The following is a 22,629-nucleotide window of genomic DNA, read 5'->3' on the forward strand; positions in this document are numbered from 1 at the left end:
TGGCATTGTGGGCAGCTACAACCCATGACACGCATTGTTGAGGACTGAAAAATGACTCAACTTCCTGGAGGTCTTCATGCCTTGAACATCATTGATAAGAACGCTGTGGCTTGGCTTGACCAGATTGCATATGCGAAATAATAAGTACACCCACACATAAGTACACATATGCATATGTATAGTCAATGAAAAAACTTTATCAAGCTGGGGTCAATTGTAAGAACATATTGATTGATAAAGGAAGAAAACTTGAAAATAAATTTTTAAGTTTAAAAAAAAAATGGGGAAGGCATGACATTTTCAATCACAGTGAAACTTAAAAGAAAAAGTTGTAAAGTCTTGAAATGGACAATTGTGGCCTCCTCCCCCCAAAAACCTTAACTCTCCTCCTTCATCTGTACCCACCTTCAATGCAAATTGGAGATATTTACACCTTAGCTCATATTGTCATTGATGAAGATATGTGGTGCTACTACACTGTCCTGTAACACTGTTGTGTGCCACACTCTTCAACTGTATATGTGACATTCATAATTGGACACGGTCTTCTTGTTCAGCACCCATTGAAAAAAGCAGCATCAGTATCTTAGGCTTACTTTTAATATAGATACCAAACACCCATTCCAATTCACAGCCCAGGATACTAATGGCCTTATTTACGGAGTTGTTGCAGGTTCCCTGCCCCTCTGAAAATCAAATCAAGCTCTTGATTAATCCAAAGAGCGGACATAAAAGGTTTTAGCTAAGTAACTTCTCCCTGTTTTCTGATGAATCAGACCATGACAATTTGGGTTGCTAAACCTGAAAGGCCAAATTTTCAGTACCTTTTACATAAAAATTGCATGCGAGTTTACTGTGGAGAGTTGTGGTCCTCCTGTAAGCAAATGATCTCTTACCCTTCTAGCAGGTCACATGCATACCTAGATACTGTAGTTGCATGTGCAATTGTAGTAAGTGCAAGAGATGTCATTTTGGAGATATTTTTGTACATGATCTTGAGGGTGAGCAAGGACCTGAAGGCCTGATTGAAGTTATTTTTGCCACATGTGTAAGGGACAACATAAGGCTCTCTCTGTAGGCCATTCTGTGAAAGGAGCCAAAGACTTCTGGTTCTAGGCTCTTGATTGCTAATCTTGATCTTGATCCTGTGTATGCAGGAAAATATCTCACCCCATGAGATGTACTTTAAAGAGGGACATTATGAAGGGGGAATAGATAATGGACTGGGGAGGCAAAGGATAATAGCTCTATACTGGGGTAGTTTATAATTATGAGCATTGTAGTAAGTGAAAGCGATACACGGATAAGTGAGGTCTGAAAACTTCATAAATACTGTGGGGGAAAAAATGTATATTCTTGTTTCAGTGCATTCCCCTCCCTTTCTCCCCCACTCCCAATTCCATAACTGCAATCTATGGAACGTACTTGTGTCAATTTCGTTATTACATTAATTTAACATGATTAGTAACAAATCAGACTAAAAGAATCATAAACTTGCACTGCTGGTTTTGGAACAGATGGTTCCTCAGTAGCAGAACATCCCATAGTCATGTTTGTTCAGGAACAAAGTGTGTCATTGAAAACATTCAAGTAATGGCTGGAACCTTGGAGGTAACACCCATTTCTGGGAAGGATAGTGGTGTCTCTTGGCAAAAGTAAAGCGGAAAAAATAGATTATAATATCTAATTAGCAGACACTGCAGGCCTTGTCTTGATGTTTTCAGGAGGTACAGTACATTTAAACAAAAATGAATTTGTGTACTCTGGTTCTACTACAGTCCACCTGGCAGTAGCTGAACACACTGACAGAGCCAGGAATCAGATGCAGAGATGTTCTGCCTTGAGTGCAGGGGACTGGACTAGAAGACCTCTCAAGGTCCCTTCCAGTCTTTTGATTCTATGTATCATCAGGAAGTTAGCCTGTTATAGCAATTCAGAAGTTTTGTATGCAAACCACAAAATCTATTTTGCAGTTTTAGAAATCCGCTAAATATTAATAATAATAATTTTTGCAGTTTTAGACTGGAGGAGAGAAGATGAGCAGTCTTTTATTAGAAAATTCCCCCGCCCCAAAATAAGAGGATAACAGGAAGTGGGGGGGAAGGTAGCAGAGCAGAAAGGTAAAAGAATGGGAGAGGAGAGGAAGGAAGGGGGGCAAAGAAGGGAAAGGAGTGCAACAGCTTGGCTTTCCATTAGCTAGGAATTAATCAAAGGTTTCTAAAAAGTTAGACCAAATCTTTTTCAAATTTGTCAGAGGTTTCTCTTCCAAATGTTAGATAAGTTGTCTTAATGCAATTAGTGAACATATAGTTCCACAATTTGTAATGTTTTGAAATATAAACAATGAAAATAAACACTATTTTCCCAACCTTTTACTCTACCAGGAGCATTTGTCCCTAGTGACCTAGAGTCATTAAATAAACTATTTTAACCATTAAAAAAAATCAGGCACCCGGTGTATCCTTTAAAATTGATTAAATAGAGCTGAAGTCTTTACAGTTGTGAGTGTTAAGAAGGGAAGGGAAATGTGCTGAAAAGTGGATGGGAATCTACGTGGTTATGGGCCACGTAGATGTGTTTACTACCCAGAATGTCACGCAGGACAAAGGAGAGAAGAACTTAGCGTGAAAATCGCCTTAGTCTATGCTCTGTCCGGACTATAGTGAATCTCAGCCTTCCTGAATTTTTGGAATTACAGGCTATTTTGCAAAATTAGAACAAATCTTTCTATTTATTTAACTTATTCCCCAGTGTAGGTACCAATTCTCTAGGGGCTCTGTGTGTTGATCTCTCATTAACTCTCAATGATAGCTCTGCTCAGAGGGAAGCTACAGTGCAGAGCACAGTGATGCTGATATCCCCCAACAAGAAGGAAGGGGGTTGATTCATGTGCACAGTCCTTAAGCTAGACTCCTAGCAAAGTAACTCACTGATGCACCATATCCCTGAACCTGCTTGCATGGAATTCAATGGGAGCAAGACTGAATCATAGAAATACAGTAGTGATACTAGCCATAGCAATGGCAAAGACGAGGGGCTTATCTACACTTAAAATGCTACAGCAGCACAGGGTTCTCCCATCAGCGTAGTAATCCACCTCCCCGAGAGATGGAGGCCGTTCTGTGACACAGGGACTTAGATCATTTAATTACAACGCTCAGAAGTGTAGATTTTTCACACCCCAACTGACATAATCAAAAAAACGAATTTTCTAGTTTAGAAGAGTTTCAGAGTAACAGCTGTGTTAGTCTGTATTCGCAAAAAGAAAAGGAGTACTTGTGGCACCTTAGAGACTAACCAATTTATTTGAGCATAAGCTTAATTGGTTAGTCTCTAAGGTGCCACAAGTACTCCTTTTCTTTTTAGTTTAGAAGAGTGATCTGGATTCTGTTTCTTCCTGTGCTTTTATAAATGGTGATGTGTATTATGTTCCAGTCAAGTTACAGCTATGCAAACCAAGTCAATGAGTTTACACAAGTGTCAATGAAGGGAGAATGTGACCAGCAGAGCTTTCATTCTTAGTGATAATACATGACAAAGGAAGAACCCAGTTTGACTGTCAACTCACAGGCTGAGTTTTCAGGGCTATCAGGTAGAAAATAACTCTTTATTAGTAAACTCAGCACATATGGTGATATGGAACTCACTGAAGTCCCATGGTGCCATTTTTACAGTGTCACAATTCTATTATTCAGAGTGGAACTACGCTTTCAAATGGAAAATTCACTTTGGGGGCAAAATAAAAATGATAAATTGTTTTACAGTAATATAGTTCCATGACTACTTCCCTTTCCCCCATGACCTTTCTCCCAGACTTTCTTGTCAAAATCATACCCCTCTTTATCCCATCTGCATCCTTCTTGAGATAACATTAATTGGCTTTGACTGCCTATAATTCATATTCTTAAACTCTTTATAATGTATACACAGTCACTTAATAAATAAATACAAATTACATATGAAGGATATTAACAAGAAATATAGCAGTATTAGTAGCGTATGACTGGCTTAGATGTCTAGTTTTCAAGAGTATGGGTCGTGGTTAGTTCAGTTGCACACAATTAGGATATGTGCAGAATTCTTGACTATGCTTTCAGTTGATAAATTGAATACTGATGCAGTTTTAAATTTTTTGAAGTGTATATTAGATACTGTCTAGATTGCTTTAAAATACCTATGTATTCCAGGGGAGTTTCACTTTTATGGGAATATAGATCATGCACCTCTCTCTAGGTGTGTATATTCCCCTGGTAATAACTTCTTGATTTAGTGTTCTAGTAAGCCATGCATTTAGGGCAGTAACTTTCCTGGGTGTTCCCTTTGAAACACAAGTTTATGCATATTCTATGGAGTCATTTTGCATTTTTCAGTGCACACATTTTGCCTCAAATGTGCCTCACACATGCTTTCTATTGCGCAGGTCGGACCATGGAGACCCGTCAACAAGAATGCATTGGAGAGACAACTTGCCCATTGCTCTACAGGTATTTTCCTCTCCTCCACATTAAACTTGGTTAGTGCAAAATTAAATAGCTCTATTTTATTTTTAAAGCGTTTAGATTTAAAATTCCTGGATCTAAAATTAAGCTCTTTGTCACACTGCCCAGTGAGAGAGAGAGAGAGAAGGAATAGTAGTTGGTGCTTACGACTCAGGGTCATTTTATGGCACCCTGGGTACTTCTCTTAATCAGCTGACACTGGCAGTGGAAGGAAAAGGATGGCCTTTTGGCCATAGTGAGTCCGCGGTCCCAGTTTGCAGCTTCCATTCTTCTTTAAGCCAACGAACCAGTTCTTATCTGCGTGCGTCTTAGACGTGTACGTGTTGTAATGATTTTCTTCCATTCTTTCCAAGAACAAGCATTCCTCACTCGGTAACAGCTGAAAAAGAGTTCCGAGTATCCATGGTGAGCGCGAATGGCATAAGCATGCTCCTAAGTGCAGTGATCTAGATTCAGTTAGACTTGGGGAGGCGTGGTTTGCCGTGAGGCTCTACCCAAACCCCCCTTTAAGACCACTGTATTTTTTAAATCTGACTCTCTTCTGTTAATACAATGTTCATTTAAAACAGGCACTTCCCTAAAATGGGTGGAAGCTCGTGCTAAGTAGGCTTCCTTGGCGTAGCTAACTTCTCTACAGTACCTTGTTCATGGCACCTGCATTTCAATCAGCTACAAGTGAGCTATGACACTACCCTGTCTGCAATCAGTTCCTTTGTCAAAGAACCCCACACCACCTCCTGAGCACCTACACATCCGGGGCCCAATTAATCCGTAGTGCAGTTCTATGGAAATCAGTGCAATTGGTTCACTCTTTCTGCAGCTGCCAAGTAGCTAGCTACAGCTGTGGAATTATATCTGTAAGCTGCTTTCTTGAACGCTCACCAGCTCTGAGACACTGTGACAGAATGCAGGGGAGTTTTGACCTTCTCCTTTTCCGACCTGGGCTGGTTCACCCCTCCTTAGGCAACCTGGTGACCCCAAGCTTCCCAAGGATCACGATATTGATGCAGAACTTAGTGCGCACACCCAAATGGCATTGCCCACTGCAGCCCAGAACTCCTGAGTTCAAGCAATCCGCTGGCTTCAGCCTCCCAAGTAGCTGGGATTACAGTTGTGTGCCAGGGAGCCTGCACTTTCATCACTTAGGGCATCTTAAGTGTAGACATGCCCTGTGTTAGCAGCCATGTTTCCAGTGTGGAGCAGGAAGCCAAGATCGTGGGGAGGGCAGCTGGGCTCCCAGCGGGGAGATCCATGTCTGGAGCCTGGCAAGGCTGCCCCATTCCCAGAGGGGAGCCCAGGGAGGGCAGCTGGGCTCCAGCCAGGGAGATTCGTGCCTGGAGTCCAATCAGCTGCCATGCTTCTGGTGGCATGCTGGGAGCTTGGATGGCAGCCCGGATCAGAGCAGGGAGCTGGGACCCCACAGGCAGCAGGACTCCTTGTGGGGAGTCCAGGGGTCAGCCTGAGCCAGGAGCCTGGGTGGCAGCTGGGCTTCCAGTGGAGACCAGCCAGCAGCCAGGCTGGGGAGCCAGGAGCTGGCTTTCTTGTCAATTTCACAGCTCAAGCCGTGAATTTGACAAGAATGACGGCCAATAGAGATAAGTAACGCAGTGTCTGCAGGGACACTGTATCACTGTAACTGCACTGACATAAGCACTATGCCTCTCTTGGAGGTGGAGTTGTTATGTCTGTGTAGTAGGGCAGTTACATTGGTGAGAGCAAGGCTGTAGTGTGTACCCTGATATAATGAGTTCGATGTAAGCTGCCGTATGTCGACCTAAGGCTATAGTGTAGATGAGCCCTTAGAAGCTAATTAGTGCCCCAGGAAAAAATGATTAGGATTAATGAACTCAATTGGCCATCAGCCCAGGAATGATCAGAGGCACTGGAAGGAAGTGCCAGGGGAGAAAAGAGAGAGGGGAGAAGGGAGGAACAGGGCTAGCTGGGGCCTAGTTACAGAGAGTGCTCAGACTCAGAAGACCTCTGCTCCTCTCAGGTCCTGCAGAGAGGGCCTAAAGCTTGGTAAACACTGTAAATAGGTGGGAGCATGGGGGACCCTGGTGATACTGGTGAAGGGGACTTGAAATAAAGCTTCACTGATAGCACACCTGGAGGACTCTGTTCAGTTTCTGGGGTAAGAAGGTGAGGTGGAGCAGGGCCCCAGTGACAGATGCACATGCTTGACAGAGAAATCAGCAATTGTATGTCATACCAAAATTAGGGTGATCTCAGGTCAGTTGTTAACAGACATCACATGGGGCACTAAGTGTCCTTATTGGGAGAATGACCGGAAAGGCCAAGGTTTGAATGGGCTTGGAGATACTGCTACCTTCTCCCCCATACAGATCCCTGCAGATCACGGCTGAGGCAAATGGGCAAGCAGGTGGCTGGGAGCTATGCTGCTACCTGTGGTTTACTTAATCTGAGAACAGAAAACTTCACCTCAAATCAGTACCTTTTCGAAGCACTAAATTCACCTAGCAAGGATGTTGAGAAGTTTTAAGCTACAATGTCACATTTGCATCATAGAATGAAGAGTCTGATGTGATGCATCCTGAAAAAAAGGAGTTTACAAAACAGGACAGTGGCCACCAGGGGAAAAGCAGCTGAAATTTCTCTGCAGTCTATGGGCAAGAGAGATGTTTTGGTCAAGAGTTCCTAATAGAGTCTCTCTCTGAAAACTGGCAGCTGAAATGACACTATAATGATGCTGCTACTGCTTCCAACTATGAACTATAATATGTTAAATATTTTGGGGCACCTTTACAAGCTTTTATTTATTTATTCCAAAAATAAAGTTGGGTAAAGAGTGGTGACCCAGCTGCAAAAATAACAAATAGAGACTAAATGTTGCTTGTGGGTTACATTACTCAGAGCTACAAGATTTCTGCCAACCTCAAAACTCTCCATGTCTGGTACCACATCAACCTCATACTTACTGATCCATATAAAAGTCCATTGGAATCCATAGCCAAAAACTGTCCAGACTCGGTGCTCTTTATATATACCTCACCCACGCTTTCCGCACTTAGCTGCAGCTGAACTGAAAGTAAAAATAAAACAACAAAAATAAAAGCAAAAAAAAAAATTGTCACAGATATGGCAATGCTTCTAGGAAGGTTAGCAATGGGAAAGAATTGTATACTGATCCAAAGTCCCTGTCCATAAGGGTGAGACTGTTTGTAAGGGAGACAGTATAGCGCTGAAACAGTAAACTCTTCTTTTTCCGATCCCCATCCCCATGTTTTAGGAACGAAGGGCCAAATTTTCTTTTATTTACATCACAGGTAGACTTTTTTTTTTAAAGCACTGGGTACGGATTCAGGAGATCTGGGTTCTAGTTCTACCTAACAGACCTGCTCTATGACCTTGGCAAGTCACGTAGTGCTTTCTGCCCCTCAGCTCCCCACCAGTAAAATAGGTGTAGTAATAATCTTTTCTCCCATCCTTTGTTCCTTGTCCATTAAGAGTGCTAGCTCTTTGGGGAAAAAACTGTCTCTTACCATGTGCATCTACAGCACATAGCACAGCAGAGCCTTGATCTTGGTTGGAGCTTATTGGGGCTAATGTAACACTAATAATAATAGTAATAATCCAATGACAATGGAGTTACTCCAGTTTCATGTACATATAACTGAGAGCAGAGTTCAGCCCCAGGTCTTTTTTTATTTAAAAGTTTCTTATTCATATAATGTTTTGGGTATATGTTTATTAATGTCTAAGTGTAGTTATTCTCCCAGCCATGAGGGGTACTAAATAAGTAGGAAAGGTCAGCCTCCATCCTAGAAAATATCTCCTTTTGGAGGCATGTCAAGTGATCACATTTTTATACTATAATCTGGGTAGCTGCCCCGCCATGATGTAAACAGAGAGAGAAAACAATTGGCAACTGAAGAAAGATCTGGATAGTATAATTCAGTGGTTCTCAAACTTTAGCAGCCCGAGGACACCCATTTTGATTTAAAATTTTTTGCAGCCCCCCAGCCCTCTGCTCAGGTCCCATCTTTACTCCACCCTTTCCCTCAAGTCCCCCACCCTTCCCTGCCTCTTTCGACCTCCTCCCCTGAGCACGCCCCCCGCTCCCTCCTGCATGTCACCAAACAGCTGTTCTGCGGCATGCAGGAGGCACTGGGAGGGAGGGGAAGGAGTTGATCAGCAGGGCCGGTGGCCCTGGACATGACTTGCGGACCCCCTGGAGTACCTTCAGGGGTCTCAGTTTGAGAAACCCTGGTATAACGTATTAAATCTCTGACCTGTCAACTGAGACTGCTAATAGGGCGCCAGTTGGCAGTGAATGTGACATGGAGAGTTGTCCATTAGGAACTGGACTGAGACCCTGAATCACTTCAACACAGACCACCAGACTTTGACTTTCAGTCACTACCAACCTAGACTGGATTTGAACTGGTGACTTTGACAGGGGGGAAGCTCTGTGTATTCCTCTTGCATCGCCTGAGGTGTGCTGGACCAGCGAGCCGGCCCTGGTGTCTATACCACACTTGATGTCCTCTTCCATAAAATTGCATTTTTTTTTTAAACTTCCAATTTGAGCTGTGTGGTCACTCTTTCCTTCTGGTTACTTTTCTTCTTAGTTCACTCTGTGATGGTCTAGGCAAAAATGATTTAAAACCCAATGCTCATATCTTTCAAAAATATATTTCCACTAGGGAGGAGGATCCAATAGATAACAAGCTTTAGGGCACATTCTTGAAAACTCTTTCCATTCAGATAGAAGACTTAGATGCTACTGTGATGGACAACTAGGCAGAAATATTCTAGCCAGCTCTAGTGTGAATAATTGAAACATCACTTTAAAACAGGCAAATAACTAATGTGTTCATCATGTGAAGAGTCTTACAAAATCAGGATCATGAAGCATCAAATTTCTTGGCCTCCAAACAGCTTTCTTTTGCCCTGGAAAGACACATTATAAAATAGTGTCCGTGACCTGGGGGAATCCAGGGCCTCTGGGGCACAAGTTTGGGATTCTTACTTCTGATTCCTTCCTTATTTTATTTTAGCCTCATTTTGGCAAGTAAAAAAAATAATGTCGTCTCTTGAAATGACAGAAGCCCTTGTCCCTGTGAAACCTTTGCCACTGTGGCTCAGATCCTTTAATCAGGCACTTACTGTTCAGTAAATAATATTTGATTAGCAAACTGGATGGGAGCAGATTTGCTGTAATTTATGACTCCTTTGTTTGCTCTATTCAAATTGGGATTTTGCATTCGGCCCATCCTTGAGCTGGAACACCACCATTCTGCTTATGTTCTGCTCAATGCTGCATTCTCAGAACCCGGTAAAGGGAGTAAACTAGGAAGGAGAGAGGGAAACAGGAAGAGAGGCTGCTACATAATTTAAAAAGTCAGCCAAGAGTGAGAGGGAGCATCTACCCACAATGCAGAAACAAAGTCCTCTCTGGCTGGCTGTAAAATTTCTAGGCTGGTAGCAGGCAGCAACATGGCTGAATGGGGAAAAAGAAGAGAGAAGTAGTTTGGGAAGGAAAAGCGGGCAAGAGCCCAGGCACGGATTCCTCTCAACCCTCCCCACCATGAACTAGGTAAAATAGAGAATAATTAAGAATCGGCCCCAAACCTTTGTCCATTTTTGGAACTGAGCATGAACTTCACGTTTACGAGTCCAAAATGGTCTGCAAAGTTTTCTTTCCTTGTCCGATCTCCAGAATCAGAATTGCCTGAATATTGCAAGAAAGATGCTGCAGATGGCATTACTAATTGGAACTGGATGCAGTGCCAGAAGGATTATTCTCAGCAGATCTCCTACCCAAGTTTGCACTCAGATAAGCATCCAAAGTTTTGGATAGTTATGAGAACAATCCCCAAATTCCAAATCGTTTGTGATTTATGCAAGAGCGAGCATTTGCAAATACAAACACATGCTCCACTAGCTCTATCAGCAGGAAAGCCTTGATAAATTGCAGATCGTCTCTTCCCCTTTGCTTTCTTGTGACCAGAGGCTCATTGTTTTTAGCGTGGCATTGGGGAATGACCTTATTGCTTCTGAGCAGAGTGAATTATTTTGCTGGTAGCATAACATTCAAGAGAAACAAGTCGATTCACTTCAGTGGGTTCTTGGCTGCTCCCTGTCAGTCAGTGCTTTCTACCAGCCATATGAATAACATCCAAAGGGGCCAGGTGAGGTCACCAGCCTGCCTACACATTGAGGGTGTGTTTTATTGGGCAAATTCTCATCCCACTTAAGTATGTATAAAATAGAGGCATGGAACCTGCTTAGCACATAACTTTCAGTGCACAGAAATGTTCTCTGTACCCAGGGTTATTCCACTGGCATGTATCCCTTTAAGGAGTTTCCTCTATAAATATTTTTCATCAGGATGTCCAAGTTTAGTAGCTCATTGACACTCAGTTCCTTTCTGGCAAAGGTTTGCAAACCTACATCCTTCAGCAAGCAGCACTGGCGACATGCAAAGGGGAGTAAGCAGCCTATCATGGTGGAGAGCTCACCACATTAGCTGGCCATTTCCTTCTAGCGCAACCTGCTCTGATTCCTTGCCGGAGGAAGGGATCAAAGGAAGGGATACACGTTCTTGGTGCCTGGAACTGGCAAAGGTCTGGGAAGGTAACAGATTTCCCAGAACTGTTCCTGATTTTGCAGTGACTGAGTCTGGCACTTAAAAGTCGCCGCTATGTGGTGGCCTCTAGGTAATTAGTTGATTGCCACATGCTAGTTCGTAGTGGGTAAATATCCGTTTCACAAAATCACCACTGCTGTTGGAATGCATTGACACTCTTGTTGGCAGCTTCAGCAGACAGACTAAAGGCTGAATGAGCCTGGAGGATGAACTGCTTCTCACCTGGAAAAGTGGTCCCCAGCTCAAGGCTGAGGCATGCTGGGGGAAGCCTGCACTGCCGCTGACCATGCCCTATCTGTTCTGCAGGTTTTATCACTGCCACCTTTGTTAAATCTAGCATTGTAAAAATACATAAAACAAGGTGGAAAGACAACACTGGTCGCAAGCAGCACTGTCCACCTCCCCTGTCCTGCCTGGCCCCAGGCTTCCCAGGATTTCTGATTGACAAGGTTCTCAAGCACAGAGTGATTCACCCAATTTATGAAAGTTTGGTTGAAATTTGTTTGTCTGGTTCCAGGTGTTTCCCACCCTTCCCAGCCCTGCATGTCTAACTTTAACATGGGTTCAGCTGGGTGAACTGGCTTGGGTCTGCAGTCTTCACTTGAAGATACAAGTGTTCAGAAATGACTGGCTGAGTCCTAAAATAAACCAGCGCTTGAGGCGTGATTGCTTGTAGATCATAAGCTGGTATTGCTACACACATGTGCCTATGAAGACTTGTGAGGTCAATTTATTTGGCCACTGGGCCCAGAACCTCTCTGTCTTTGTTGGCTTAGATCAGACACTTAATATTAAAGGAATGTATAGCAGTTTATAGGCTTAAAAAATGTATATTCCTAGTTTCCCTTTCCCCTTGGCAAAGGGCGTGACTTGATGTTTGCTGTGAGACTCAAACCTTGCTGTGTGTGTAAGGGTGCACAGGGGGCCGCAATGCCACCCAGACGTAATCCCAGCTATAGTATCTCAGTGCCAAAATGACAGAGAAGTCTGTTTCAGTGCATGGAGCACTTTCAGCTCTTTGACTTGTGCATATTGTGAGCATGAACCTGCCTTCCAAAGAATCCCCCATGTTTGTTTTCCCACCTCCTCTTCTGAGCGGGGTTTGAGAAAGGTTACATGCCCAGTTTATTCTAGGTTAGAGACTTCCTGTCCCTTGCTATGTTTACTCAAAGTGAGGTCATCCTCGTTCAATCTGCTGTGAGGCTGTTTGCGTGTGTGTGTGTGTGTGTGAATGGCATTTATAATTAAAACTCTGCCCCAAACTGGCTTTCACGGAAAAAATAAAGCGCTAAGTTTTTATTTCAAGTGCTTTTCTTAGAATTTGTAAAGACCATCTGGCTTCTCCCAACACCACTCGTTAGCCAGATACAGCTGCAGTGTGTAGTCCAGCTATATTCCGGTAAATATTCAGTAGCAGAGTTTACACATGCAACAGAAAAGGTTCCTGCTTTGAAATCAGTGCATTGAGACAGTGTGGTCTGATGAAGAAAAGCATAGCATAACAATTCATAAACCCTGGACCACCTTAAGACAGAGGCTTGCTGTACTCATTCTTTTTCCCATCCCTGCCTCCATCTCCCCATCCAGTTCCTGTCTGGCATTTATTTAAAAAAACCCTCCCAAGCATTTTGAAAGCATAATAACCGGAATAGCTTAGAACTTCCAAACAGATTCCTTGGAATGTAAGTCCACCTCTTTTCCCTGGCATGGCTATTTTCTATAGTATGTCAGAATGCTCTTTAACAGAACCAGTCATTCTGTAGAGCTCCAGATTAGCTCAACAGTGAGCTGTTAAGGGCTACGGGCTGAGGAATCCCCTGGAGTTTTGGGACCAAATCCTCCACCACCCCCTCCCTCCTGATCTGGCTGCTTTGCACTGCTCAGTCCATGAAAAGCAGCCAGAAAGCTCTCTTAAGGTAGCAACTGGGGATTATTCTGTTGTAAGAGAACCTCAGGTGGCATAAAGCTGCATAACCAGCTCTACACCATCTACTCACTCTTCCTGGCAGAGGAGGCATGTCAGGATTGCTTTGCACCCCAACAATCTCCAGCTGGTGGTATGGTCCCAAAAGACTTGCTATTGCCAGTGGAACCTGGAGCAGACTTTAGGTCCCCAGTCTGAGGAAGCAATAAGGTAGCTGAAAGGAGGGAGGTGGTTCTTCTTGGGTCCTGGATCAAGCACAGCTTTGTCAGATCCACAGATCTGGCCTTGGGATCTTGTTCATCCAGAACAGTCTGGGTTCCTTATAGATGCAAGGGAAAATGCTTTGAGGGATCCCCATTGACTAATATGATCAGCTACTGAAGAAGCCAAACATCCATCCCTTCTAGCCAGAGAAGCATAGAATTTGTTTTTTCATATAACGCTTGGTATCCCGGAGCACTTTACAAAGCAATAATAACAGTAGTATGTGGTTTGAACCTGGAAGAAGTGAAACATGAGAATTTAAAGCATGAACAATAATGCCTTACAGCTGTACAAAAGTTTTTATCCTGAAGAACTTCAAAATGCACTTCAAAAATATTTAGACCTCTGAAACGCAGCCACGCCTGGGGTGAAAGGTAGCAGCAACCAGTGCTAGTAGTCTGGGGAGAGAATATTCCTAGCCAAGAGTGCTGGGAAGCTCCTATTCTCACTTACTAATCTTTGTGTGAGACCATTAGTTCCTTACACAGAGTAGGCAGCACTTTGGGTTTGTTTTGGGTTTTTTTTAAAGGTCTCTTGTCCGAGACCAACACACTGTAAAGTGCATAAAGAACAGGAGGACTTGTGGCACCTTAGAGACTAACCAATTTATTTGAGCATAAGCTTTCCTGAGCTACAGCCTACTTCATCAGATGCATAGAATGGAACATATAGTAAGAAGAGAGCTATACATACAGAGAACATGAAAAGGTGGAAGTTGCCATACCAACTCTAAGAGGCTAATTAATTAAGATGAGCTATTATCAGCAGGAGGGAAAAAAAACTTTTGTAGCGATAATCAAGATGGCCCATTTCAGAAAGTTGACAAGAAGGGGTGAGGATACTTAACATGGGGAAATAGATTCAATTTGTGTAATGACCCAGCCACTCCCAGTCTCTATTCAAGCCCAAGTTAATGGTATCTAGTTTGTAAATTAATTCCAGTTCAGCAGTTGGAATCTGTTTTTGAAGCTTTTCTGTTGCAAAATTGCCACCTTTAAGTCTATTACTGAGCCCTGGTCTACCCTACAAGTTTAGGTCGAATTTAGCAGCGTTAGATCAATTTAACCCTGCACCCGTCCACACAACGAAGCCATTTTTGTCGACTTAAAGGGCTCTTAAAATCGATTTCTGTACTCCTCCCCGACGAAGGGATTAGTGCTGAAATCGACATTGTCGGGTCGAATTTGGGGTAGTGTGGACGCAATTTGATGGTATTGGCCTACGGGGAGCTATCCCAGAGTGCTCCATTGTGACCGCTCTGGACTGCACTTTCAACTCAGATGCACTGGCCAGGTACACAGGAAAAGCACCGGGAACTTTTGAATTTCATTTCCTGTTTGGCCAGCATAAGGAGCTCATCAGCACAGGTGACCATGCAGTCCCAGAATTGCAAAAGAGCTCCAGCATGGACCGAATGGGAGGTACTGGATCTGATCGCTGTATGGGGAGATGAATCCATGGTATCAGAACTCCGTTCCAAGAGACAAAATGCCAATATATTTGAAAAAATCTCCAAGGGCATGATGGACAGAGGCTATAACAGGGACCCACAGCAGTTCCGTGTGAAAATTAAGGAGCTCAGGCAAGCCTACCAAAAAAACTAAAGAGGCAAACGGCCACTCCGGTTCAGAGCCCCAGACATGCCGCTTCTATGATGAGCTGCATGCCATTGTAGGGGGTGCAGCCACCACTACCCCACCCCTGTCTGTGGCCACCTGCAAGGGGGGAGTCTCCCACAACAGGGATGAGGATTTTGGGGATGAGGAAGATCATGAGGAGGAGGAGGAGGAGGATAGCGCACAACAGGCAAGCGGAGAAACCATTCTCCCCAACAGCCAGGAACTGTTTATCACCCTGGAGCAAATACCAGAGAGGTTGAAGTGTTCTCCGACTGGTTTTTGAACGTTATGATTCCCGATGTCAGATTTGTGTCCATTTATTCTTTTGCGTAGAGACTGTCCGGTTTGGCCAATGTACCTGGCAGAGGGGCATTGTTGGCACATGATGGCATATATCACATTGGTGGTTGTGCAGGTGAACGAGCCTCTGATAGTGTGGCTGATGTTATTAGGCCCTGTGATGGTGTCCCCTGAATAGATATGTGGGCACAGTTGGCAACGGGCTTTGTTGCAGGGATAGGTTCCTGGGTTAGTGGTTCTGTTGTGTGGTATGTGGTTGCTGGTGAGTATTTGCTTCAGGTTGGGGGGCTGTCTGTAAGTGAGGACTGGTCTGTCTCCCAAGATTTGTGAGAGTGATGGGTCATCCTTCAGGATAGGTTGTAGATCCTTGATGATGCGTTGGAGAGGTTTTAGTTGGGGGCTGAAGGTGATGGCTAGTGGCATTCTATTATTTTCTTTGTTGGGCCTGTCCTGTAGTAGGTGACTTCTGGGTACTCTTCTGGCTCTGTCAATCTGTTTTTTTCACTTCAGCAGGTGGTTTTAAGAATGCTTGATAGAGATCTTGTCTCTGTCTGAGGGATTGGAGCAAATGTGGTTGTAACTTAGAGCTTGGCTGTAGACAATGGATCGTGTGGTGTGTCCTGGATAGAAGCTGGAGGCATGTAGGTAAGTATAGCTGTCAGTAGGTTTCCAGTATAGGGTGGTGTTTATGTGACCATCGCTTATTAGCACAGTAGTGTCCAGGAAATGGACCTCTTGTGTGGATTGATCCAGGCTGAGGTTGATGGTGGGATGGAAATTGTTGAAATCATGGTGGAATTCCTCAAGGGCTTCTTTTCCATGGTCCAGATGATGAAGATGTCATCAGTATAACGCAGGTAGAGTAGAGGCATTAGGGGACAAGAGCTGAGGAAGTGTTGTTCTAAGTCAGCCATAAAAATGTTGGCATACTGTGGGGCCATGCGGGTACTCATAGCAGTGCCGCTGACTTGAAGGTATACATTGTCCCCAAACGTGAAATAGTTATGGGTGAGGACAAAGTCACAAAATTCAGCCACCAGGTTTGCCGTGACATTATCGGGGATAGTGTTCTTGATGGCTTGTAGTCCATCTTTTTGTGGAATGTTGGTGTAAAGGGCTTCTACATCCATAGTGGCCAGGATGGTGTTTTCTGGAAGATCGCCAATGGATTGTAGTTTCCTCAGGAAGTCAGTGGCATCTCAAAGATAGCTGGGAGTGCTGGCAGCGTAGAGCCTGAGGAGAGAGTCCACATAGCCAGACAGTCCTGTTGTTAGGGTGCCAATGCCTGAGATGATAGGGCATCCAGGATTTCCAGGTTTATGGATCTTAGGTAGCAAATAGAATACCCCTGGTCAGGGCTCTAGGCATGTCAGTGTGGAGACTCAGGAGTTGAGCACTTGCAATGGGAAGAGGTTGGGAAAGAGAAACTTATGTGGCAAGATGGGTGGAAACTAGAGGAGTCACACGGCATACATGCTGTATGTGATTCATAAAGAAAATAGTAATTTTACACAGGCTTGGAAGTGTCCAAACATCCATAGCCAAGGCATATGTAAGCCCAGAACTATCTGCCAGTGTGAAGGAAATCAGATCAGTGTCAAGAATGCATCAAAAGCCCCTGTTTAACTCTTGCTAGGTGTGACTGAACATGCACAGCAGTTGTAATCTTTGCATGGCTGGGTGCACTGTTAAAAATAGTTCTGTGATTCTTTCCCCAGTAAAGAAATGAGAGCAAAAAAACTGCAATATGTCATTCTTTTTTAAAAGAATTGTGGGCAAAAAAAAGTCTGCTTTAAATAATCATAAAAAAGCATCCAGAAAAAAGTTTCTGTAATAATCATTTATTGTGCTTTCATGCTAAAGGATCCCAAAACAATTCACAAACCTCAACTCCTATTCAATCTATAGCCAGGGGTTTCTTCATCCACAACTGAAATGCATCTGCCACTGGGGTGAAATGCACCAGCTGTATGGCAGTGCCCAGCAATGCTATGTAGTAGTTAAGCCTGGAAGTGAAGAATAGTTCTGCATCTAGTTGAAACAGTAGGGGAACTTGGATAAGCAGACCATAATTAGCCAAATATGGGTACTCGTGCTAATGTGTCATGGGATCTTTCAAAACCTGGATGAATGCCCACTCCTAGCAGCACCACATCCCCTAGTACCATGCTGTGATGTTGCTTAATTACAGACTGGAGCTGGCCTGATGAGAAACTGTATTCGAACAAACTGAAACTTTGGCGAAGTTCAGCTCTGAATAGTGCAGCTCAAGCCCACCTCTAGTAGTGACTCGGGGGAAGGAGGATTCTTGCTGAATCAACTCTAGGACAGAGCTATTTGTGAGCAAACTAAAAGAACATGTCAGCTCACTGGGATGTCCTTCTAGAGCAGGTTCAAATGTATGAAAATGCTCCTTATGTCTGAAGATGCATTTTTACATTGGAATATGGAAATTGTAAGACGAACGGTGACTTCTGTGTGAGAATTTTATCTCTGCTCTGGCTGGCTTGGCCCAGAACAGGTCCCCTTCTGACTCATCTGCTGGAGATGTCTGTGGACTGCAGTAATTCTGAGTCCTGTCTTGACCCTAATAATATGCCAGTTATGGTGGGGGAGAGAGAGAATCCAGCCTCAGATGGGGACTCCGATAACTAGAGCCCTGCGTGGATACGAAATTTGGACCCACATCCATCTGCAAACATGGTCTGTGGATATCCACATCCATGGATATCCGCAGATTTCCAGGCCTCTACTGATACCTGGTTAAGTCTCTCTTCTAATATTTGTTACACCAGTTGGTAGTCACAACAGTACTGTGTGTCCTTTATGCTACAGGGGCACAAATAAGCACATAAAACACATAACCAACTCAGCATAGAATTAACCATCCTTGTTTTGAGAAAATAAGTGCAATATGAATGCATTTTAAAAATGATAAATCACAAAATAACTTTTTCTGAGCCGAGTCTTTCCACTGTTAAGTCCCTCAGGAATGTACTGCACTTTGCTATGTAAGGGAAAAGAAAAGTTAACCAATGGCAAATCCTGTGCAAAGCATTCAGATAGAACACATGACACACTCTTAGGAATCTGGGCCTTAACACTTATTCCAGAGCATGACTTAAGCTGCAAAAAAGGCACAGCTGTAACATCATAACAACTCTACTACCAAGCTGAATCTTCTACACTGAGGTAAATGCAGATACCATGTTTGACGGCTGAGTTTGCAATGTAGTATGTGGACATCCTCCTAAACCCCTTTCTTCTAGTGCCAACTAACTGTGTAAACTGGTAACTGTGCTTCAGTTAGAATTTCAGTCTCTCCTGCTGTGGTCAGTCTTTCTGGTTTATTTTTTTAATGACTAATTTCATATTTAATATTTTGACAAATGTGAGGTACTGTACATCCTGAATCTCTGTAGAGTGTACACATAGTAGGCCTTGTTTCACATGCTGAACCTCTGGATGGTTTGTTGCCATGGTAGGTGAGAGAACCTGGCATAAAGCATAAATACTCTACCTATCCCTTCTTGGCTGGAAAAGCAGCTGATGTGTAATGCCAACCTCCCAGAGAAAAAGGGGCAGTAAGGTAAAGGCAGCACTAGTCATATAAGCCAAGGAAGAGCTGTGTCCTGAACACATTTCTGATTTGCTTACTGTGCTGGTCGCTTCGGTCCCTTGTCCCATCTACTTTGCCATCTGGAAGTATCCTCAAGAAGTGGCCTCCGTTGCTGCAGTACAGGAGTTTGGGCTTCTTGTAGTTCCCCACTGGAAGATTGAATTTTTCGGTCAGGGCGGTGAACGTTGTTATTTCGCCTTCGGCCATCTCTGCGCCTCTCCCTGTGGCACGTCTTCAAGACTGTAAGAAATTCAACAGGCTTATAGCAGTAATGGCAGCAAAGTGTGCAGCACACTTCTTGTACCCACACTTTTAAAGGGGCAGGGAAGGACCCTAGACACACGTAGAGGAGTCACTGACAATTGTTTTACCACGGCCTCTGCAGGTGATTCGCACAATGGATGAGGCAGTGACATACTACAAAAGGTGGGGCTCCTTTAAATGTTGATAGTCCCAAAGTGGGAGGGGGCTTTTGGTTCCTGTTGGCTGTAGCCAGAATCATAGAGACTCGTTTCTTTTTACATTTATCGTTCCTCTCTCTTGACATGTGAACTAAAACTAAATGCTCAAAAAAACATGCAGTGTCTGACTGAAACCCACATGAGGTGGGAAGCTCAGAGTTAACGACTCTCACTTTGCCCCTAAGCTATTCTGACCAGATTTTGCAACACAGATTTTGTACTTCGTAATACGTACTACTTCGTACCACTGCAATAACACAGCACACGGTGGGTTAACAGAAGAGGAATTGGGTACCTCAGGGGATCGCAAATGGGCGTTGAAGCCTTTCCACTTCTTGGGCACCAGTTTGGAGATAGCTCAGGTCGGCAGGGCCAGAAGGTATACCTGTTTGGTGATCCATAGTATCTAATATGAGGTGGTTGGGTCAGTCTAGTGTTCACTGGCCAAGTGACTTCATCAGATTATCGTAGCAGTAGGCACCCTTGGTATCAAGGCTCAGCAAAAATGTTGAAGACTGAGGGCCAAGTCCTCAACTGGTATAAATAGATGCAGCTTTACCGCAACTCAGGATCTGGCACTCATTGGGTCTGGAGAGAAAGAACTACCCTCTAATCTGTAATGGTGGCTTTTCCCAGTGGGGATGAGGGGTCCTGGAAGGCCCATGCAGAGCACTTGCCCTGCCATTCCCAACGCCTACCTGTTCCATGGATAGAGGACTTTGGTCGTCAAGGCTGACAATCTGGCACCTTTTCATAAGAAGTTCTGAATAAAAATGTCTGGGATTTCATGTGTTCAAGGATTACACTCTGTAATCCACGTCCAAAGAAACACTTGTGGAAAAGGGCTTTGAGAAATACAATCGTGCTACATTCAAACATCAGTGTCTCACATTCTTTTTGTTCTTAAAGGTACCTAGCAGGATGCACTGACCCCCATTTTAGACAAATTTAATGTTCAAAAACAAAGGCATTTGAACCACAAAAGAATCAGATACCACAACACTTTTTACAATGGAGATGCTGACAACACCCATAATTCTGCAAGCCAGGGCTTTAGATTAGCTGAATTTATAGTAAAAAGAAAAGGAGTACTTGTGGCACCTTAGAGACTAACAAATTTATTTGCGCATAAGCTTTCATGAGCTACAGCTCACTTCATCCAATGTGAATAACCAATAAATTTGTTAGTCAATAAATTTGTTAGTCTCTAAGGTGCCACAAGTTCTCCTTTTCTTTTTGCGAATACAGACTAACACGGCTGCTACTCTGAAATCTGAATTTATAGTGAGGCACAGGCTCATCTGGCTCTAATTTTCCCAGTATTAAATTCTTCCAGAGCAAACAGCAAACTGCTTGATTTGCAGACACAAATATATTAGCATTAGTGATGGGCCAACTTCAAAAGGTTCTCTGGATTGATTTGGATAAGAACCCAATAGTTTACATGCTATTCCAAGGTTATCCCTACTTATCTGAAGTTTTCTGATCTAGAAAATGATTGTAAAATCTCAGGCAACCTGTGTCTTACATACCATGTTCTATATATTAATTGCTTACAGACAAGTGAATTGATAGACACAAAGAAGACAGAGCGCACTGTAATTCAAACATACATATAATGTAGAGCGTTTATTTGTATTGTTTTCCCATAACTATATTATAAACTTCATCTGTTTAGCTTTGATTCTGATGCTAATGCATTACAGAGATAGAGCTATGCTGTACCTAGTAGTGTGCATGCCACTGTCTCATGGCACTTACAGCCTGACCTGAGAGAAGCTAAGCACCTAGAACGCCCCCTAAATTAGAAATAAATTGCAAGTGCAAATCTGAGTACTTGACTTCTGAATGCCTGCCTGCAGGTTGCAAGTACTCAAATCTGTAGATGCAACTGAATTACATCGCATTTACAAAAGGGAGACTGCTACCTCAGAAAAAATATTTTTGGTTTCCCAAAACCGAAAAGTTGGAGTGGGGGAGGTTGTTTTTGTAGAAAAACATGACATATTGTCCAAAAAGGACATTTCCTGTGGAAATTTCTGTTTGGATGAAAAGCCTTGTTATTTAATCGAAAAAATGTCTTGAACAAAACATTTCAACCAGCTCGGGTAGACACACTAATGTCAGGCCTTTTTTCATTTTCTTTCTTTCTTAAATGTGGCCTTTTGCGGTCTTTGTTAGGGAAAAATGTTTTCCCAGGAGAGGAAAACACTGGAAGAAAAAAGAGGACAAGACTGATAAGTTCTGTGTTCGCCAAGCCTGAAATTCTTTCTGGCGATCATCAGTTCACAACATTGTCTCTCCCTTCATGAAATTTTGCTCCGGTACTAAATCACTAGTACTCAAAAAAACCCTGAATGTTACACAAAGCCTCAGCAGCATATTATTTTAAACCTTTCCCTGTTCCTTCAGGATAGATTTGAACTTGTTTTATAAGTTACATTCTCTGGAACAAAGCCTGGGAAGCATTCCTTTATCAGATAAAAATTTCCAAAACCACATTGGAGGCTGTTTGGTTCTCCCTGATTTTGAAACCACTCATAGGTTCAGTTCTGCCATTGTTTCTTTAATGAATGAGTGCAACTGCATACTTGGAAATGGCATATTTGGACTTCTAGTGTTTTGGAAGCAGGACTTCACAGGTTCCAGTTTCAGCAGAGATGATTCCTGGTTCACATTTTTTGTAACAGTCGTGCTGTATGAATGCATGGTGGCATTCTTTGAAGTGCAATCATTCTTTCTGGAATTTGCCACTTTGAAGATGATATATCTGTAACATGGGATAGCACTGGATGCTTGTCCAGCCCCATGCATTGGCTTCATTAAAGAAGCATTAAGACAGTTAAGGACAAGCCCAGCTTTTCTTGGTATTGCTCTGAGGCTAAGTCTCTGGTATCTAAGAGCCTAAGAACATCTAAGGCCAGACTAGGTCAGACCAATGGTCCTTCTAGCCCAGTATCTTGTCTTCCAACAGTGGTTAGACCAGAGCTGTAGGGGCAGTGTCACAGAACAGGGCATTTTGTAGAGATCCTCCCCCATCTTCATCTCTCGGCTTCTAGCCATCAGAGGTTTAGGGTTACCCCGAGGATGGGGTTGCATCCCTGACCATCCCATTGTATGAAAAAGTACATCCTCTACTTTGTATTAAACCTGCTGCTTATTAATTTTATTGGGTGATCCCTGGTTTTTGTAATCTGGGAAAGGGTAAATAACACTTTTTCCCCAAACCATTCATGATTTTAAAGACACCTATCATACCCCTTCCCCGCCCTGTAGTCTCTTTTCTAAGATGAACAGCCCTAATTTCCATGCGTGGAAGCCATTCTATACCCT

General features: G+C 43.3%; 1 protein-coding gene across 3 annotated transcripts in view; it reads right to left on the minus strand.

The window, feature by feature from the left end:
* Nucleotides 1-3,586: 3,586 nt before the first annotated feature.
* FGF1 (fibroblast growth factor 1) overlaps nt 3,587-22,629 on the minus strand; it is a 64,596-nt gene continuing 45,553 nt past the window's right edge. For all 3 annotated transcript variants that reach the window (XM_048861876.2, XM_048861874.2, XM_048861875.2), the window contains 3 exons: nt 18,874-19,075; nt 7,436-7,539; nt 3,587-4,878 (listed from right to left, as the gene is read on the minus strand). In XM_048861876.2, the coding sequence (XP_048717833.1) occupies nt 4,684-4,878; nt 7,436-7,539; nt 18,874-19,042 (468 nt within the window). In that variant the 5' untranslated portion in view covers nt 19,043-19,075 and the 3' untranslated portion in view covers nt 3,587-4,683. The remainder of the gene's footprint in view (nt 4,879-7,435; nt 7,540-18,873; nt 19,076-22,629) is intronic.

The sequence above is a fragment of the Caretta caretta genome, chromosome 8 (assembly GCF_965140235.1).
Source record: "Caretta caretta isolate rCarCar2 chromosome 8, rCarCar1.hap1, whole genome shotgun sequence".
Taxonomy (NCBI): Eukaryota; Metazoa; Chordata; order Testudines; family Cheloniidae; genus Caretta; species Caretta caretta.